This window comes from Thalassophryne amazonica, chromosome 21, assembly GCF_902500255.1.
Source record: "Thalassophryne amazonica chromosome 21, fThaAma1.1, whole genome shotgun sequence".
NCBI lineage: Eukaryota > Metazoa > Chordata > Actinopteri > Batrachoidiformes > Batrachoididae > Thalassophryne > Thalassophryne amazonica.
Window position 1 is genome coordinate 21073466 of NC_047123.1, and position 20398 is coordinate 21093863.

Consider the following 20398-nt stretch of genomic DNA (forward strand, 5'->3'; position numbering starts at 1 on the left):
AGTTTTCCAGAAGGAACAGGTGTGCAGACATGGACATCAGGTTGTTCCATGGAGAGGACAGTAACAGGACACTTGGAATTTGATGATTTTAATCATGAAACCTGAGCCAAATTTTACTTTCAAACATTGTGGCATTGAATGTTCTTCCCAAAGAGCCGCCATGCTGGACGCAGTGGTTTGACAGAGATGACCCCACTGCAACAGGGGACTGGGAGACCCTCACAGACCTGAGAAAAGAAAATCTGGGAAAAATCTGCAACAACCCATTGAAAATCCATGTGGAAACTACATCTGGAATGAGTGTAGATTCAACTGGGGATGTCATTTATGTGCGAGTACTGTGGGAATGAAACTGTTAAGCATTTATTCTACTAGATTTGTTGCAATATTTTAGCATTTTTCCCAACTATCTTGATTGCTACACTCATTGTGCAACTAAATGCTGTAAGATAATGCTAGTTGTCCAACAGTTAAGATCCTAAGTATTGCACATTTTGCAGTTGTCCCTCATCTACAAAGGCAGAACAACATTTGGGTGTTTCCTGCTAATCAGGACCTGGTTGCACATTGAACAGATCTAACTTTAGTCACCTTGGGTTTCCTTTTTCAGATCTGACACAACTGTAGGATTCGTTTGCAGGAAAGATGACCAAAAGGACAAGACATGCAGTGATTACCGTGTTTGTTTCTGCTGCCCCTCATCATTCTGTGGTACAGAAACGCATTCCACACACACCGTCTTACGTTACCAGTTCAAAAGTGAGATTCCACTTGTTTCGTAGTGTACAACTGGTCACTTGTATAAGTATTTAAGCAGTTACAATTTCTGTAAAACTTTAAAATGTTATTGCATTGCGTATTAACTTTAGTTGAAGGGGTTTAACCAGTGATGGCAGAGTTCAGCTCATCAGTTCACAATGAATTGGCAAAACATTAGCATTCCGCAAACCTTGAAGACCATTAGCAGACCCAGTAGTAGCTTAGTTTAGTTCGACGTTTAAGTCCCCAAGCATTTTGTCTAAAATGCCACAGTCAGACTTATTTGTAAACCCAAAACACCAACACGTTTGTTCCTGTTGGAGTTTGTATACTAATCCTACAAGGGAAAATGACTCATTGCACGACAAACCATTATACAAATTACTTTATTCCTTGTTCCATAAAGGTGCTAAATGCTCAACATGCATTATAATCATAACTTACTGTGATCCTGGTTCCTTGCATTTTTTTTTTTTTTTTTTTTTTTGTACTGTTACTGGTTGGTGCTGATGTTTGAATGTGGATGTTGGCTGCTGTATTTATTCTTTTAATCTGTTTATTATGAATGGGTTGACTACAGAAACAAATTGCCTTTTTGCAACTAATGAAGTAATCTGAATCATCTGTTCACAGTTGAATGCAGACTGAAACAGGAACTGTTCCAAGTGCACAAAGAATTGTGTGCTGTTGTCGCGGTCTGATGGGTCCCACCTAAAAATCTGTCCCCTTTTGCATCCTGTGCATGCGTCGGCAGCAATTCTCAGATTATCGCCTCATTTCTGCCTAAAACTGCGCTCCAGTCATCTCTACACCCAAAGTGATCAAAGGGAATAGTGGGACTATTAACCATCAGATGGCAAAGTAAAACCTCTTAAATCATTCTAAAGTCAGTTTCAAGCAGAAATGAGGTGATGGTCAGTGAATTGTTGTTAACGCTCTGAAATGACACATGTGCAGTGAAGGCAGGGGGACGATCAGATGGGGAGGAGGGGACTGTACAGTCTGCGACAACAGTAACGGGGAATACAATGACCCTAGTTCCAGCCCAAACCTAATCTTAACCTAGCCCTAATCCAGACTTTGACCTAATCCTAACCTACCAAGAACTGGTTGGTTTTAACCATAACTCTAAACCTAAGCCCTACATTTTATCAAATGTAACTCTAACTTTAATTTTACTCCAAGACTTATTTTAATAAAGATTAACATTTGTCTAACATAATCCCAGCCTTCATTTTACTTTATCGTCATGTTTACCAAACCTAAGCTTCATTTTAATCTAAAACTAAACATATTATCCTCAGCCTAATCTATAAACAGTATTTGAAAATTTTCAATTGAGATTTTTACTTTATGTATGATCATGACAAAGAGTGGAACCCATGTTGTCTGATCAAGAGAATATTGTTAAAACTGTTGTTTTTACAGATCCACTCAGCCAGAAGAGGAACCTGTGTCTTTAAGCAGGTGGTGTTCCTGTATGTACGTTGACTGTCATGCAGTTTTCTGGAACTCACCTTGTTAGGTAGTGTTAAATCTCTGGGTGTAGGTGAGGTGTGTCTGTGGCAACTCTCCCGATACAATGTTTCAGTTTTCCAGAAGGAACATGTGCAGATATGGACTTACGTTCCAAGGATAGAACAGTAACAGAACACTTGGAATTTGAGGATTTTATTAATGAAACCTGAGCCGAATTTAGCTTTCAAACATTGTGGCATTGAATGTTCTTCACATAGAGCTGCCATGCTGGACTCAGTGGTTTGACAGAGATGACCCCACTGCAACGGGGGACTGGGAGACCCTCACAGACCTGAGAAAAGAAAATCCGGGAAACATTTGCAAGAACCCATTGGAAATCCAAGTGGAAACTACATCTGGAAAGAGTGTAGCTTCAACTGGGGATGTCATTTTTTGTGTAAGTACTGTGGGAATGAAACTAACGTGTTTATTCTACTAGATTTGTTGCCGTATTTTAGCATTTTTCCCCACTTTCTTAATCGCTACAGTCATTGTGCTACTAAATACTGTAAGATGATCAAAGTTGTCCAACAGTGAAGAAGATCCCAAGTACTGAACATGTTGCAGTTGTCCCTCATCTACAAAGGCAGAACAACATTTGGGTGTTTCCTGCTAATCGGGACCTGGTTGAACAGTGACCACATCTAACTTTAGTCACCTTTGGTTTCCTTTTTCAGATCCGACACAACTGTCGGATTCGTTTGCAGGAAAGATGACCAAAAGGACAAGACGTGCAGCGATTACCGCGTTCGTTTCCGCTGCCCCTCGTCATTCTGTGGTACAGAAACACATTCCACACACACCGTTATGAAACAGTCTAAGGTCTTTGAACAGCTGTAAAATTTCATCCCGATTTAAAAACTGCTGCCGGTGTAACTCCTGCACAGACAGGGTTTGTGCAAGAGTGACAAAAGATGGATGGAGTTACTGTGATGCTTCAAAACATGCCGCTATTTGGAATGAAACATAACAGCACTCTGTAGTATAGGGTAACGTCAATGTCTGTGTTTATATTCGGAACCTAACCTTCAATGTCATTATTTCACCCCCAGTCAAACTCACTGCTTGAGACTGTCCCGAAGCAGGTTGGGGGCTTGACACCAGAAGCGAGAGCCTGCTCGCGGCTCACCTCCCGCTTCACTGGCTGTAGTGAACTCCCCACCAAAAAACCTAAAAAGAAAATCTAAAATTTGCGGTGATAGGGTTAGCAATCAAGATTTCCTACAGTAATTGAGCTGTAAAGTACTTAAACTGAAACATATATCATGAGTGATATTTACATTTTACAAGACCTGCGTTCACGTTTTGGGAGATTCCCCCCACGTCTTGCAATTAACAGTTTTTCCTAACCTTCAACTTTATCTCAGCTAACTGTTAAAGTGGTCATACTACACACATTAATACAAAGTTGATAAAGCGCGCCAGGTGCCTTACAGTGAGGTGACTCCATATATTTGTGTCTGCAGCTTTAAACATATTCAGTCTTTGAGGAACCCAAAATACAATGTGCATTTGTTGTAGTTCCAGTCTCGATGGTAGCGAGTCAACTGGCGTTAACAAACTTTACATTCAGTGTCCAAATACCAGTACTTGGAAAAAATCACAATTAAAAAATAAAATCAAGAGCGGAACTTCATGAAGTTAATTAAGCACAATGTAATTTGTCTTTTCAGCTTCCATAAATACAGTAGTGTTCAGAATAATAGTAGTACTATGTGACTAAAAAGATTAATCCAGGTTTTGAGTATATTTCTTATTGTTACATGGGAAACAAGGTACCAGTAGATTCTCACAAATCCAATAAGACCAAGCATTCATGACATGCACACTCTTAAGGCTATGAAATTGGGCTATTAGTTAAAAAAAAAAAGTAGAAAAGCGGGTGTTCACAATAATAGTGGCATCTGCTGTTGACACTCCAAACGCAAAACTATTATGTTCAAACTGCTTTTTTTTTTAGCAATCCTGTGAATCACTAAACTAGTATTTAGTTGTATAACCACAGTTTTTCATGATTTCTTCACATCTGCTAGGCATTACTTTTGTTGGTTTGGAACCAAGATTTTGGCCGTTTACTAGTGTGCTTGGGGTCATTGTCTTGTTGAAACACCCATTTCAAGGGCATGTCCTCTTCAGCATAAGGCAACATGACCTCTTCAAGTATTTTGACATATCCAAACTGGTCCATGATACCTGGTATGCGATATATACGAGGTCTGTCAATAAAGTAACGGTCCTTTTTATTTTTTCAAAAACTATATGTATTTGAATCATGTGCGATTACATCAGCCAACCTTGAACCCTCGTGCGCATGCGTGAGTTTTTCCACGCCTGTCGGTTGCGTCATTCGCCTGTGGGCAGGCTTTGAGTGAGCGCTGGTCCACCCCTCTCATCTTTTTTTTTCATTGTTCAGGAATGGCTCAGAGACTGCCGCTTTGCTTCATCAAATTTTTTTCAAAAACTGTGAGGCACATCCGAGTGGACACCATTCGAGAAATTCAGCTGGTTTTCAGTGCAAATTTTAACGGCTGAGAGATTATGGAGTGTTACTGTCGCTTTAAGGACTCCCCACAGAGCCCCAGGGTGCGCCGCGCTCCAAGCCGCTGTCGTCAGCCTGTTTCAAGCTGAAAACTTCCAAATTTAAGCCTCTGTTGACCCAGGACATCGTGAGAGAACAGAGAAGTTTCAGAAGAGGTCGGGATCAGCAGTTTATCCGGACATCCCACTGTTAGAGATTTTGTAATGAAAGACGTGCGGACGGATTCGTGTGTCGGCGCGCAGCTGCTCATGGCCCGGCGCCACAGCAAAACACCTCCGTTGGAAGCCTTACAGAACAAGTTGGAACATGCCCAGCTGTTAAACAATTTCTCGGATACTCACTCGACTAAAAGCCATCGAAATCCGCCTAAATCTTAGGAATGGTTATCAACACAGAGGTGTTTTTCCTGTGGCGCTGCGCCGGCTGGGTGCCGACATGCGAATCCGTCCGCACGTCTTTCATTACAAAATCTCCTTTAACAGTGGAATGTCTGGATAAACTGCTGATCCCGACCTCTTGTGAGACGTCTCTGTTACCAGTAAATGGTAAATGGAGAGAGCTGGCTGATATGATGGAGAGGAGAAAGGTACACATTGTATGTGGAAAGGAAGAAAGAGTAGGAGCATAGGTGGTGGATTCAAGTTGTTGTATTATGGTGTGGAGAGGAAAAGAAATGTGTTGGGGTCATGTTAAGTGAGTGTTGGAAATTAAAGGGGTGATGATGAATGTCATCAGTACATATGCCCCACAGGTATGTTGCAAGATGGAGGAAAATGATTTTTGGAGTGAGGTAGTGGACAGTGTGGTAAGTCCGTTCATTGTCGCGTTGGCTTTGGCCGTTGGTTATGATATTAAATTCTGCCTTAGAGTCTGGATTACGGGACCTTGTGGTTAAATCCGTCACGGCTCTCCCTCCCCCTACTTCTCCTGCTGTCTGCGGGTGCGGTCGCCTCCACTGGCAGGCACGAGGAACCACAGTGCACAGAGCGCAGGTTTGAGTCGCTACCTCCTATTAAGGGGCTGTTGCTTCGTCCACATTTCATCGGCTGCCAAAAGCTGTGTACATTGTTTCACAGAGGGCGCCCTCTGCAGGTGCTGTTGGCGCACTACACGGGATTGATTTCACCTGCTGTGATTAATATGGTGGGGTGACGGGTTTATTCGTCCTCGGCTGAGTTTGATGCATGTTTGGTTGTTTTTTGTTTGGTTTGTTTATGTTTTGGTTTGCAGTGGGGTTTTTTGTATTTAATTGTTTTTGTTTTGTTTTTTTTTTTTTTTGTCTGAGCTGGACCCTTGCTCAACCAATATTAATTTGGTTGAAGGTGAATAGTTTAACTCTGTTAAGTGCAGTGATGCCGGTAACGCGTTACTCTAATCTGACCACTTTTTTTAGTAACGAGTAATCTAACGCGTTAATCTTTCCAAATCAGTAATCAGATTAAAGATACTTCTCCATGTCACTGTGCGTTACTATTATTCTTCATTGTGGGTCGATAGCAGCATTAAACTTGGTCTGTGGGCAGGAGGTCGGGGTTCGACTGAACTGCCCACTTTAAGTGAGCTGTGAGCTTTTAATCCGCGTTTTTTTTTGCAGCTGCTCGACTCGTCCTCACCTCTTAAAGCGCGGTGATCAGCACACCTGCACTGAGCTTTACAAAGACATTTTTATACTTTTTTCCTCCTTTATTTAGAGCTGAGCTGAGCCGCTCTGTATCGTCTCGTTAAAGATCCTCCGCGACGCGTCAACAACTAACACTATTTTCCACTCAAATGCACCTAAACTCTCTTTCTGAGGACCACATGATGTGAAAACGCAATAAAACTTTCTTACCTGTAAATCTGGTCATGTTTTCTGCATAAATAAATGTTATCCATTCTTTGTGCTCAAACGCCAAAGCAGGGGCGAATCCAGATGGAATGGGGGCGTGGGGCAGAGATGTGCCCCCCTCACAGCACCCCTAGATTAAAGGTGCAATTTTGAAGCCGTTTTTTACTACAACTAATATTGCTTAAAATAATAATAATTTCGACAAGTAAAATGTTTAGAGAGAATTTAAATGTTAGAAAAATGTTAGAATTTAATAGTTACATTTATAAACAATGTAGGTTCGAAATTGCAAGTTTTACTGTTACAGTGCTGTCAACAGTTAAATATGAGGTCAAGAAAGAGGTCTTTATTTTACTTTTTATAAAACAAGTATTTATTTTCACTGAAGTCAAGAAAGGGTGACTATAAAGTGAGTTTTGGCAAAACAGGTATCATTGTCATGTTGAGGTGGCAGAGGGTTGTTGTCGGCAGCTGGGAAAAGTAACTAAATAAGTAACTAGTAATCTAACTTAGTTACTTTTACAATTGAGTAATCAGTAAAGTAACTAAGTTACTTTTTCAAGGAGTAATCAGTAATTGGATTACTTTTTCAAAGTAACTGTGGCAACACTGGTTAAGTGCAATATAAGATCTGGTTGAAATTGAATAAGGCAGTTCTGTGCAATATAAGGTGAATGTGAAAAGCAGCACAATGGAATGTGAAATTGGTGATGTTTTACTTATATTTTTAAATGAATTTGACAGAATAAATCTACCTTGTGATAAGCACACCTCTGTTTCCCGTACCTTGCGCAGCCTTCTGTTACAAATTGGGCTTTTATTGGTCCCAGGGTCGTATCCCTGGGTGGTGTTGTTGGTCCTTCTTTTAAAATTGGGACACACTTGGTGTTGTTGGCAGGATGGAAATGATGTAGAGGTGTGATCACTGTGGTAATATTTATGAACTGTGACTCTTGTTTGTACCGCTTCTATGCAGTTTTGTTGTGGATAGGCACAGTTGGACGGAGCAACGGTATTCTTTTTAGGACCCAAAACTTGAAGTTGGTAGAACTTTACCTTTTGTTTTTCTTTGCTTAAGGGTTGGTGTCCATGTGTATCTGCAGCCAGTATGGAGAAGGAGCTTCAACAACTTAGAGAGCAACTGTCTTTGCGTAAAGCAGACGGGGAGCGACTTCTCTGGGAGGGGGCACCGGCCTTGGTGGAGCTATCCAGGCTCCAGGTATTCCCGCTGGCGGCGTTCCTTCAGGGATTTCCTCTGTCCACAGAATGTGTGGTTGTTATACCCTGTGGTTACAAGTGTTCCCTGTTGAAGGGTAGGACTAGTATAACTTCGGGTGAGTGGACAGAGGAAGGTTAAGTTTGTAGGTGCGCCTGTTTCCTCATTATAAGGAACAGGTGGTATTAATTGGCGCTTGTTTGGACAGTGAGGCTAAGAGCAAGACAGATTGGAACGATGTATTCAGATGCAGATTCTTCAGGAACTGTATGACTGTGCAGTGGGCTTCCTTTTCCAGGCGACCACAAGACTGAGGCGCTTCACAGGAGTTTTGGTGGGCTCAATGGCGGGCAAATTCTCAGGCTTGTCGTCGTTTTGTCCAACTACTCAGGTTGACATGGGTGGAATGGAGCTTCCTGGTTTGTTGGGCACTAGGTCCATGGTGTCTACCGTTTCGGAAAGTTGTTAAGAGCTATGTTGGGCCGTGGAGCATAAACAGTCTGCAGGCCTGTCATCAGTTGCAGATGAGGGCCGCCAATGATTTAAAGTCTCTTATGTTGGTTATCTCGAGGAGCTTATTATGGAATACTTGTTGTAAAGGGTTCCCTTGCTGTAAAGCTTTCAGTACCTGGTACTTCAAGAATTAACACTGGTCGTCATGATTGCTGGACAATTGTGTAGTGTTCATCTTTTTCAGGGACTTATGAGGTAATTCTTTAGTGGTTTCGTCGGGGTGTCGAGAAAGAAAAGGGGGTAAATGTGGTCTACCTTTAAGGTAGATGGTGGGTGGCGCTAACCTGGCCTTGAAAGCCGGAGCGCGCACATTGCGCGTCATACACACACCACCTGGAGTGGGTTCCAGGTAGCAACACGCTTGTGTGCAACGCTGTTTGGGCAGGTGCCATGCTAAACGCTGCGCATTCCGGGACAGAGGTCTGGTCTGTGGGGGATTCCTTCATGGTTGAGTGCGTGAGGTTGGACACGCGCTGTGGGTCCAGGGCTCTCTACTGTGGTAAGTCCGTAAATTGTAGCGTTGGTTTTGGGCGTTGGTTATGGCTATTAAATTCTGCCATAGAGTCTGGGTTACAGGACCTTGTGGTTAAATCCGTCACGGCTCTCCCTCCCCCTCCTTCTCCTGCTGTCTGCGGGTGCGGTCGCCTCCACTGGCAGGCACGAGGAACCACCGTGCGCAGAGCGCACGTTTGAGTTGCCATCTCCTATTAAGGGGCTGTTGCTTCGTCCACATTTCATCGGCTGCCAACAGCTGTGTACAGTGCTTCGCAGAGGGCGCCCTCTGCGGGTGCTGTTGGCGCACTACACGGGATTGATTTCACCTGCTGTGATTAATATGGTGGGGTGACGGGTTTATTCCTCCTCGGCTGAGTTTGATGCATGTTTGGTTGTTTTTTGTTTGGTTTGTTTATATTTTGGTTTGCAGTGGGGTTTTTTGTATTTAATTTTTTTTTTTTTGTCTGAGCTGGACCCTTGCTCACCCAATATTAATTTGGTTGAAGGTGAATAGTTTAACTATGTTAAATGCAATATAAGATCTGGTTGAAATTGAATAAGGCAGTTCTGTGCAATATAAGGTGAATGTGAAAAGCAGCACGATGGAATGTGAAATTGGTGATGTTTTATTTATATTTTTAAATGAATTTGACAGAATAAATCTACCTTGTGATAAGCACACCTCTCTGCCTTCTGTTACAAATTGGGCTTTGATTGGTCCCAGGGCCGTATCCCTGGGTGGTGTTGTCGGTCCTTCTTTTAAAATTGGAATTAGTGTTTTTTTTAATTAGGATAAACAAATAACCCTAGCCCAGGAGCGAGACTCCACTTCGCCACAAAAGGATCAGATATTGGAAGCTGAAGGAGGAAGATTGTGTGAAATTCAGCAAACGGGTTATTTTGGACAATTGGAAAAGTAGTGCAGATGTTGTGAGGGAGACAGCTAGGAAGGTACTGGATGTGACATCTGGACAGTGGAACAAAGACAAGGAGACTTGGTGGTGGAACAAAGATGTCCAGGAAAGCATAAGGAAAAAGGCAGATTGTGAGTCATACATGAAGCTGATAAGTGAGGAAGGAGAAAGACTTGTACCATTTGGCCAGACAAAGGGACAGAGCTAGAAAGGATGTGCAGCAGGTTCGGGTCGTAAAAGATGCACATGGTAATATGCTGACAAGTGAGGAGAGTATGGAGGGAATATTTTGAGCTGATTAATGAAGAAAATGAGAGAAAAGGCTGGATGATGTGGCAAGAGTAAGTCAGAAAGTACAAGATATTAGTAAGGATGTGGTGAGGGCAGCTATGAAGAGTGGAAAGGCAGTTGGTCCAGATGACATCCCAGTGGAGGTATGGAAATGTCTAGGTGAGATGGCAGTGGAATTTCTAACCAGGCTGTTTAATAAAATCTTGGAAAGTGAGGATGCTTGAGTGGCGATGAATTGTGCTGGTTCTGTTTTTTTTTTTTTTTAAGAACAAGGGTGATGAGCAGAACTGCAGTAACTACAGAGGCATAAAGCTAATCAGATACAGCATGAAGTTATGGGACAGTAGTAGAAGCTGAGAGCACCACAGATGCACTGTTCGCTCAGAGTACTCAGTTGTTGTTGTTGTTTTTTTTAAATCTGTTTATTCTGAATGCGACTGCAGAAACAAATTGCCCTTTTGGGACTAAAAGTACTCTGAAACTGTATGATCTGCTTACAGCTGAGTGAATGCAGGCTGAGACTGGAACTGTTCCAAGTGCGCAAAGATTTATGGGTGCCTGAAACAGGGAATAACCTCACTCTCACCTGACGCTAGCCCAAACCTAATCTTGACCTAACCTAGCAAGAAGTGGTTTATTTTTACCAAAACTTTAAAACAAAGCCCTACATTTTAACCCTCTGGGGCTGATGCCGTTGTATACGACAGCTAAGACCAAGCTTTACTAAAAAATAAATGACTTTTAATGATATGAGAGAAACTTACTTTTTTTTTTTTTTTGCTGGAAAGTTAACTCCGTGGACCTTTGAGCCAGCCATCGGCCATCTTTGTATTCCTCATAGAAGCTGTGTGATGACGTGCACAATGTGAGTGTCCAATCGGAATTGGTTCACTGTCACATGCTTTTCCAAAACCCAATCGTAGGGCAGATTCACCTCACCTGAAAAGCCAACAATTGTTTTCAGGAGTGATGTTACAAGTTGGCCCATTTGAATAGCCCCCTGGGTGCTCCAATGAGTACATACTGTTGGGCTCCAAATGTGCCCTGCGACATTACGCACAGCGATCACTGAAAGCAAATTGAGAGCCTCTGATAGTCTCACGTGCTCAGAGTGTGTAACTATCAGTATTGCTCCACTAGTTTGCATGTGAATGTTAGGAGATAAATCTGTTGCTTTTATCATGAAGACAAAAACAGACCATTTCATATATACTGTTCAAAATGTGCATTTGTGTTTACTGTTTGAACCTTTTTATTGTACAGTCTTTCACACAAGACCACAAATTACCGTTATAAAGTGTCAAAACAGTTATTATAGTTTGCTGTGTTTTGAATAAATGTAGAAAATTATTTCCCGCTTTACTTTTTCCTTCCTTATTTTTGATTGTAAACCTTTTTACTCTTATAAAACACAACAAATGTGTATATATATTATGAAAGAACAGGTTGTCCTGAAAAAGACATAAAACTTGATTGTGGAATGCAGGACAGCTGTTAACAGCAATAATAAAGCATTTATGCCAGGCAAGTGAACTATCCAAAAAAAATGCCCTCATGTGCTAACAAATCCAACTTTCATTTAACTACATGATTGATTTTAACAGATTAACATTTGTCTAACATAATCCTAACCTTCATTTTACTTTATCCTCACATTTACCTAACCTAAAGGCCCTTTCACACAACACGAATGAGGCCGAATGGCACACAGAAGACTTGAATGTGGAAAAATTAGAGCTGCACTCGAGCGCGTCGTACAACAGTCATCACAATCATTTGGCCACAGCACATGCACTCCACATTTGTTATGCTTGTGCTGGAAACCCAATTGAATGGAGTCAAGATGAGTTCGTACTGCCGTCTTACCGTGGTTGCAACAGTCGGACCATGGTCGGGGCTGCACGAAATGATCACCCATATCGAACCTTGGCAGAATGTTGCGAACAAGCTAGCCTTCACACCAGTGGCCGAACAAGGGCGAATGGCTATTCAACTCGCACTCGACCAGACTCAAGTTGCCACTCATGAACTTCCAACAGCAGTGACGGGGCACTTGGAAAATGTGGGCCTATTTACACGGCCAGCACAAATGTAGTGCCCAGGACACCACTGTCAAGGTGCAGTCAAGGTGACAAAAGCTCAAATGGCAGCCGGAGTACAATGTGACCACTGTCCAGTGCAGCATGCACATCTGAATGGCTGCTATGTCCATGATGGGACAGCTGTGGAACACACATCATCACTCAACAAAAATATAAACGCAACACTTTTGGTTTTGCTCCCATTTTGTATGAGATGAACTCAAAGACCTAAAACTTTTTCCACATATACAATATCACCATTTCTCTCAAATATTGTTCACAAACCACTCTAAATCTGTGATAGTGAGCAATTCTCCTTTGCTGAGATAATCCATCCCACCTCACAGGTGTGCCATATCAAGATGCTGATTAGACACCATGATTAGTGCACAGGTGTGCCTTAGACTGCCCACAATAAAAGGCCACTCTGAAAGGTGCAGTTTTATCACACAGCACAATGCCACAGATGTCGCAAGCTTTGAAGGAGCGTGCAATTGGCATGATGACAGCAGGAATGTCAACCAGAACTGTTGCTCGTGTATTGAATGTTCATTTCTCTACCATAAGCCATCTCCAAAGGTGTTTCAGAGAATTTGGCAGTACATCCAACCAGCCTCACAACCGCAGACCACGTGTAACCACACCAGCCCAGGACCTCCACATCCAGCATGTTCACCTCCAAGATCGTCTGAGACCAGCCACTCGCACAGCTGCTGAAACAATCGGTTTGCATAACCAAAGAATTTCTGCACAAACTGTCAGAAACTGTCTCAGGGAAGCTCATCTGCATGCTCGTCGTCCTCATCGGGGTCTCGACCCGACTCCAGTTCGTCGTCGTAACCGATTTGAGTGGGCAAATGCTCACATTTGCTGCCGTTTGGCACGTTGGAGAGGTGTTCTCTTCACGGATGATGCGAAGGAGATGCGTTGCACTGCATGAGGCAAATGGTGGTCACACCAGATACTAACTGGTATCCCCCCCCAATAAAACAAAACTGCACCTTTCAGAGTGGCCTTTTATTGTGGGCAGTCTAAGGCACACCTGTGCACTAATCATGGTGTCTAATCAGCATCTTGGTATGGCACACCTGTGAGGTGGGATGGATTATCTCAGCAAAGGAGAAGTGCTCACTATCACAGATTTAGACTGGTTTGTGCACAGTATTTGAGGGAAATGGTGATATTGTGTATGTGGAAAAAGTTTTAGATTGTTGAGTTAATCTCATACAAAATGGGAGCAAAACCAAAAGTGTTGCGTTTATATTTTTGTTGAGTATATATGTTACCAGTTCAAAAGTGAGATTCAGTCACGTAAGTATTTAAGCAGTTCCAATTTTTGTAAAACTTTAAAATGTTTTTGTGGTGTACATTGAGTTTAGTTGAGGGGGTTTAACCAGTAGTGGCAGTTCAGTTCACAGAGAATTAACAAAACATTTATTTTATTTAACCAGGAGGTCCTGTTGAGAGTAAGTCTCTTTTTCATGGGAGACCTGGCAAAGACAAGCAGCTGCATAAAATAAGCACAATTACAAACACAACATAAAAAGAATGACATCACAAGAACACATACAATAAAAGAAGCATGTCAGTAATTTTAAAACTAGTTCATTGCACAGAATTAAGAGCACTGCCATCTTAAAGAAGCTGCCGCTAAGCCCTTAAGTTTAAGTTTAGATTTAAACTCTTGGGAATGCAAATATTGTCCACTACTACTTGGCATAGTAAGGACACATAGATAAGATGGAAGCAAACCTAAAATTGCCTTGTATAAGACAATATACCAGTGATCAAGCCTGCAGGTGGCCAAAGGCCATCACACCCGAGAATGTAACTCACAATGATGAATCTGGACTTTACAATTGATCTCAAGGCAGCATGATGTATCAATTTTGTGAAGACACTGAGCAGAAGCAAGCATGTACAAAATGGTCTCATTATTTATTATTTTTTTTATACTAGTTGAAGAACATGCACTGTAAAAGTTATGGAGTCAGCAATTAAAAAAAACCCAAACTCATAAGAACTAACAGTCCATGATCCTTCCATCCAGGATGACCACAGGGATGTGTGCTCTAAAGTGAGTTACTAAAGATAAGTTTAGTCTTTTCAGCATTAAGAACAAGCTTTAACTGAAGTAGGGTATCCTGAATAACATTAAAAGCAACTTGCAGGTACTCAATGGTCAGGGAAGGGTAGATGCACAACAGTAAATGACTGTCATCTGCATAGACATGAACATTAGCATCAGACACATTTTGACCCAGATTATTTATATATAGGGTAAATTAAAGGGGACCTAAAATAGAACCCTGTGGTACACCCTTGGAGACTAATAGAAATTCAGAACCTAGACCATCATGAGTAATGCACTGAGATCCGTCACTATGATAGTCTGAAAACCAGGCAACTGATTGCTCCATGTCCTGACTGAAAGTCTAAGCTTTAAAACATTGAGATCAACCGTATCAAATGCCTTAGACAAAGCTTGTAAACGGCAGCGCACAGTGCTGTTTCTTATCAAGTGCTACAGAGATGTCATTTACCACTTTCAGAGCAACTGTGACAGTACTGTGCTTTTTCCTAAAGCCTGACTGATCTGTAAAAATAAAACCACTGTAGCACTGAAACTGTTTTAATTGGTTATATTGTACATTAGCTTTCAGCAAACCTTAGTAGCAAAGTTTAGTTCTCACTTTAAGTCCACAAGCATTTTCTTTCGAAACGTTTATACACTAATCCTATAAGGGGAAATGACACATCACGTGGTGAACAGTTATTCAAATTCTTTTATTCTTTGTTCACTGTTTTGAGTGCTCTTGCAGTTTGGACGAGCACGATAGTGTCACTGTTTCTCCCCAGTCAACAAATTTCTCTGTTCTTGTTTTCTAATCAGTGTGTTGGTCCAACTGGTTTGATCGGGACGATCCTTCTGGAACAGGGGACTGGGAGGATTTGACCAACCTGAAGAAAGAAAACAACGGAAAGATTTGCGACACTCCTGTACAGATAGAGGCTGTTACCACAGATACCTCAACTCCAGCCACCCTCACAGGGCAAACCTTTGAAAAGTAAGTCAGGATTTTAAAGAATAGGATATTGGGATAAACAATCCATCTAATTCCCACATAATCAATGTTCTCATTTGTAGAAATTCAAAGCTCCCAGGTATCTGAGGTTCCTATTGGGACAGTGAATGTGGTGTGCCATAGTTAAGCTAGGTGATATACAGCATGCTGTACCTTATTAATGCTAGCATATTTGATTGGCAAGATAAAAGATTGTGTATTTAAACTTGCACTGCAAGTTGTTAGAACTCAAACATTGGCGCAACTGATTTCCTCAAATTTTAAGTTCATATTTAAAAAATGGTTATTGTGACTTAAATATATTTGAAGGGAGCACGTTTGATCCATCAGGTTTTGTTTTTCAAGTGTAAACTCTATGTATTCTTATAGTTTATCTTATAAGATAAGACTTTATTGATCTCACAGTGGACAAATTCACATGTTACGTCAGCTCTTAAAAACACATAAGATGAGTGCAAGTAGAGGAAAATGTGCATCAAACAGCATGTGCAAAGATAAGCAATAATAATACTTGTAACGATAAAATAAGAATGAGGTTAAAATAGAATATATATGCATATATAAACATGATTGGAATTAAAAAATAGGAACATCTTATTTATAATATGTGAAGTGGAATTTTGATGTGATAAGGTGTCACTAGTGCTGGGATTTGTAAACAAGTTGTTATTGTACAGTCTGACAGCAGCAGGGAGGAACGACCTGCGGTGTCGTTCCTTCTTGCACTGAGGGTGCCTCAGTCTGTCACTGAAGGAGCTGCTCAGCTCCACTACAGTCTGGTGCAGGGGGTGAGAGGAGTTGTCCATGATGGATTTGAGCTTGGTTAACGCCCTCCTCTCAGCCACCTCCTCCAGAGAGTCCAGAGGACAGCCCAGGACAGAGCTGGACTTCCTGACCAGCTTATTCAGTCTCTTTCTCTCCCGCTCTGTGCTGCCCGGGGCCCAACAGACGACGGCATAGAGGAGAGCAGAGGCTACAACAGTCATAGAAGGTCTTAAGCAGAGGCCTGCTCACTCCAAAGGATCTCGGTCTCCTCAGGAGGTGGAGGCAACTCTGTCCTTTCTTGTACAGGTCATCGGTGTTGTGAGTCCAGTTTGTTGTTGAGGTGAACACCCAGGTATCCCAGGTATTTGAAACTGTCCACGGTCTCTATGTCCTCCCCCTGGATGTTCACCGGTGGGTGAAGTGGTGGTTTCCTCGTGAAGTCTATCACCATCTCCGTCTTACTGGTATTGAGACACAAGTGGTTGTGCTCACACCAGTCCACAAAGTCTATGATGACCAACCGGTACTCCAGCTCGTTCCCCTCAGACACACGACCCACAATGGCGGAGTCATCAGACCTTCTAGAGATGGCAGCTGTCCGTGTTGTAGGTGAAGTCCGAGGTGTAAAGGGTGAGGTAGTCGATGGTCCAGGCGATGAGATGTCCAGCTTCCCCTGCAGCAGCACCGGTCTAATGGTGTTGAAAGCACTGGAGAAATCAAAGAATATGACTCTCTCAGCGCTCCCACCAGTCTCCAGGTGGGTGAGCACCCACAGCGTCATCTACTCCGATATTGGGCCTGTAGGCGAACTGCAGCGGGTCAAGGATGTCGCTCACCACGGTGAAAAGGCCCGTTAGGGTTATCTCCTGAAGCACAACTAATTTTCTTGCTACTGGGGGTTCTGAATCACAGGCATTTTGAAGCTAAGGTTTAGGGTACAGTTTTTGTCCTAAAACAAAACTGATTTTCTAGCAAACACCCCTATTCCACAGGGCGCTGTTCTACTATGATTGTCCACGATCTAAAAAAAAAAAAAAGTGAAAACAGACTGAAACGGCTTAATCCGTCTTACCTCCTAACAGGCTGCCTTATAAAGTGCAAACATGTCAACTGGCTGGCTTATAACATGAAAACTGGCAACCTGCCCTCAAACAAAAGAAAGTTGTGCCCTTGACAGACGTGATTGAGCTGTTCAACTTTGAACAACGCTGCTTGGGCTACAAATTGTTACCCAGGTGGCAAAGGTTTCAAGCCATAATCACTATGAATATGGCGTTCAAAAAAGGTGAACATGATTGAAGCCGTTAAGACAATGAATACCCCAAATTACCACGTACTATCAATGATTTCGAGAATTAAAGTGAACATATTGCACAGTTCAACAACTGGATCCCAATTTCAAATCTGGTGCCAAAGATGGCAAGTTTGTTGAATATTGACAAAGATGGATCAAGACTTTACTATGATGCTTCAAAATCTGCCCTGATTTGTGACTTGGCATTAAACAGGAAGGAACGGTGCTCTGTAGAATAGTTCCATAAGGAGCCATTTGAAAATGAGACTTAGCATTTGGGTTTTTGATAGAACCCCAACTAAGTTTTTGAAGTACCAAGGGCTTCATGTACAAAGACTTGCATGAATTTCCAACTGAAACATGGTGTACACCAAAACCCGGAAACTGGCATACACATGGATCCCAGCACGTTGCATTTGTATGTCCCACTGAATGTGGAATTGAGCGTACATGCAGAAGTACCAATCTCCTCCCTTTCCACACCGCTAGTTAAATATGCAAATCCATGTAAATAGGCCATGGGAGCTGGGATTCCCCTTCCATCAGATCAGTCAACAGAAACACAAAAGTTATACAGTGTGAGCTACAGATGACTGGAAATGATGTGAAGACACACAGGGATAGTTTATTTGGTACCCTGAAACGAAATAAACATGAACCGGTAAAAATGTTAGTGGGAGCGTGTGAGCACAGAGCATGTCACACACACACACACTGAAGTATAAAAACAAATTAGGTGCACCAGCTGACAATGTGTGATATTCACAACTTTAAACACATATTTATTCATAAATACTGAACACAGGGAGACAATCTGGGCCTGTTAAGATGCTCTGCATCTCCAATTTCACCATCAAGAAAACGAAAACCCTTTAATAACATTTGAATGCACACATGGCCAAATGTGGCAGCACTGGTTTTCACTCGTAATAATTACATAAACTATTTACCCCCCAAGCAGCCACCCATTTTGCACCTTGCCAGCCTGTAGCCTTGTCCCAACCCGATGCATTTGTGCATCACATATGATTTGAATACTGATGGACTGAAAATGTTTTAATAAAAACAAATTCATCATGTGATGGCACCTTTACAGTAATATGTGTGCAGTTAATAGCTCCGATTACATTAGGGGAAACCGGCTCTCGCAAAGGGTGCTTTAATGTTGGAATGTGATGTACCTGGATGACATTCAGACAATTGTGTTCCACACAGCTGGCATGGCTCAGCTCAAGGTTGACTGGCACACTCCTGATCGATCGACCACCTCCCGCTGGAATCAGCGTGATCAGCACCTGTGTGGGCACAGACAACCCCTGACTCCTTCTTGTAGTTCTGCACGCAACTCCAGTAACACTGGCCTTGGTGCATGAAATGGGCTTATGCGCTAATTAGCACCATTTGCAAGTAAATCCTCACGTCCCTGAATACACTCATGGCATATTGTGCCATTTGCGATGCTAACGCAGCCATTGTTAATTCCAGTTTATGCATTACTTTGCTCATGTTTTTATTTCCACCAATATAACTGCAAACACGTGGGCGTGTTACTTGCTCATAAGTGATGTCACTGGTGTGCACATCAATCTGACTTCATGTTTTCACACAGTGTCCCAGCATCACCTCTTCGTGTCGCCAGTGGACCAATAGCTGTTGAAATGTGCATACACCAGCCAGGATTTTTGGGTGGCGCACTGCAAATTTCCACGGTCATCATTTTTAATACATCTGAACATTGGTGTAGAGATGGACGGACGCCACATTTTGTGTGCATGCACGCTTTGTACATGAGGCGCCAGGTCTTCTGACTAAAGGGCCTTCTTAAAACCATGATTAGGACCTAAAAGCCAACTGATTCTTAAAGGACTGGGTCTTCTGTCTAATGAGCCATCTGGAAATAAGGTTTGTTACTGGCCCTTTTGAAAACTTGGATTAGGGGTTCAGCTTTTATCATGAAACCCTAAGAATTGGATCTTCTGACTAATGGGGCTCTTAAAAATAAAGATTAAAGTTATGTTTACGTAACTTACCAAAGGAAAATTCCCTACCTGGCCTTCTGACTGACAGGCCTAATAAAAATAAGGGTATCGCCATCGCATAGCACATCCACTAGCTGTGATAAACTAACAGTGACAGGAAGTCTGTGTAGTTATACTACCTGATATTGTCTTCCAACAACTGCTTGGACTTCAGTAAGGCAGAATATTATAAATTCAGGTGATATGACCTGGACATTTAATATGAAAAACCTTCATTTTGGACACTAGGGTGATGCCACTTCCCTTTGCCAACCTGCATCACCTAAAAGAAAAGGAATGTAATGACAGGAAATTTAATTTCCTAGAAACAGGTGAAGCTGACAAGGTTCGGGGACGTAATGTGAATCTGGAAGTGCATGAGAGGACATGCACAGCTACCACTGGCAGGCTTTATGCAGAAACATAGTTAAATTTCTCATTTAAATTCCTGAAATGTATTTTAAACCAGATAAAAGATTTTTTTTTTTTTAAACAACTAATGGATTTAAAATACTTTACAGGTACAGTCCGACTGAGGGGTTAGTCTGCCTCAATAAAGCCCAGAAAAATTCCATCTGCAGAGACTACAAAGTTCGTTTTGGATGTCCCTGCCCTGGTACCACCATCATTTAAGCCGGACTCCACCAAAACACTTTGACTTAAGTAGATTTTGTCTACTTCCTCATTATGTTAATCAAATCCTAATCAAAAAATTGTAATTCAGTGGTATAACAGTCTTGTGTCTTTAATGTGATTATGAAGATACTTTCTTGGAAAATTCTTGAAAAAAATCAACAATAAAATTATTTTCAAACAGCAATTCTTGCTTTTTATCATACAATTCATCATAGAATAAAACAAATGTTTGTTTCAATTTGTACATATGAAATATTAGATCATGTTGTGCTTTGTGTTAATGCGTGTGCTTGCAGCAGCCTCTGCTAGGCTAGCGGGTGGTTGCTACCTGGACTGGACTCCTTGTCCTTTTCAGCATTTTATAATATCAGTTAATGCATTTTGCTGTGTAATGGTGACAGACCATGTAAGAAGTTTGTACTTCCGTATTTCAGTGGCGAGAAAT

General features: G+C 41.9%; 1 protein-coding gene across 2 annotated transcripts; it reads left to right on the forward strand.

The window, feature by feature from the left end:
* Positions 1 to 573: 573 nt before the first annotated feature.
* Positions 574 to 20022, forward strand: si:dkey-205h13.2 (cartilage intermediate layer protein 1). Of its 2 annotated transcripts, XM_034162251.1 has the most exons (5): positions 574 to 711; positions 2496 to 2674; positions 2955 to 3055; positions 15048 to 15222; positions 19839 to 20022. In XM_034162251.1, the coding sequence occupies exons 2-5, from the start codon at positions 2661 to 2663 to the stop codon at positions 19948 to 19950; spliced, it is 402 nt and encodes a 133-aa protein (XP_034018142.1). In that variant the 5' UTR covers positions 574 to 711; positions 2496 to 2660; the 3' UTR covers positions 19951 to 20022. The 2 variants fall into 2 exon arrangements, 1 of the variants encoding a protein (XP_034018142.1); XR_004558473.1 differs by lacking the exon at positions 15048 to 15222 and having other exon boundaries at positions 584 to 711.
* Positions 20023 to 20398: the final 376 nt, after the last annotated feature.

What these genes read in the sequence shown, in the direction of transcription:
- si:dkey-205h13.2 (XM_034162251.1), top strand. An exon ending in CTGCCCCTCGTCATTCTGTG is followed by an intron (nt 3,056 to 15,047) that starts GTACAGAAACAC and finishes TTTTCTAATCAG; the next exon opens with TGTGTTGGTCCAACTGGTTT. An exon ending in ACAGGGCAAACCTTTGAAAA is followed by an intron (nt 15,223 to 19,838) that starts GTAAGTCAGGAT and finishes AATACTTTACAG; the next exon opens with GTACAGTCCGACTGAGGGGT.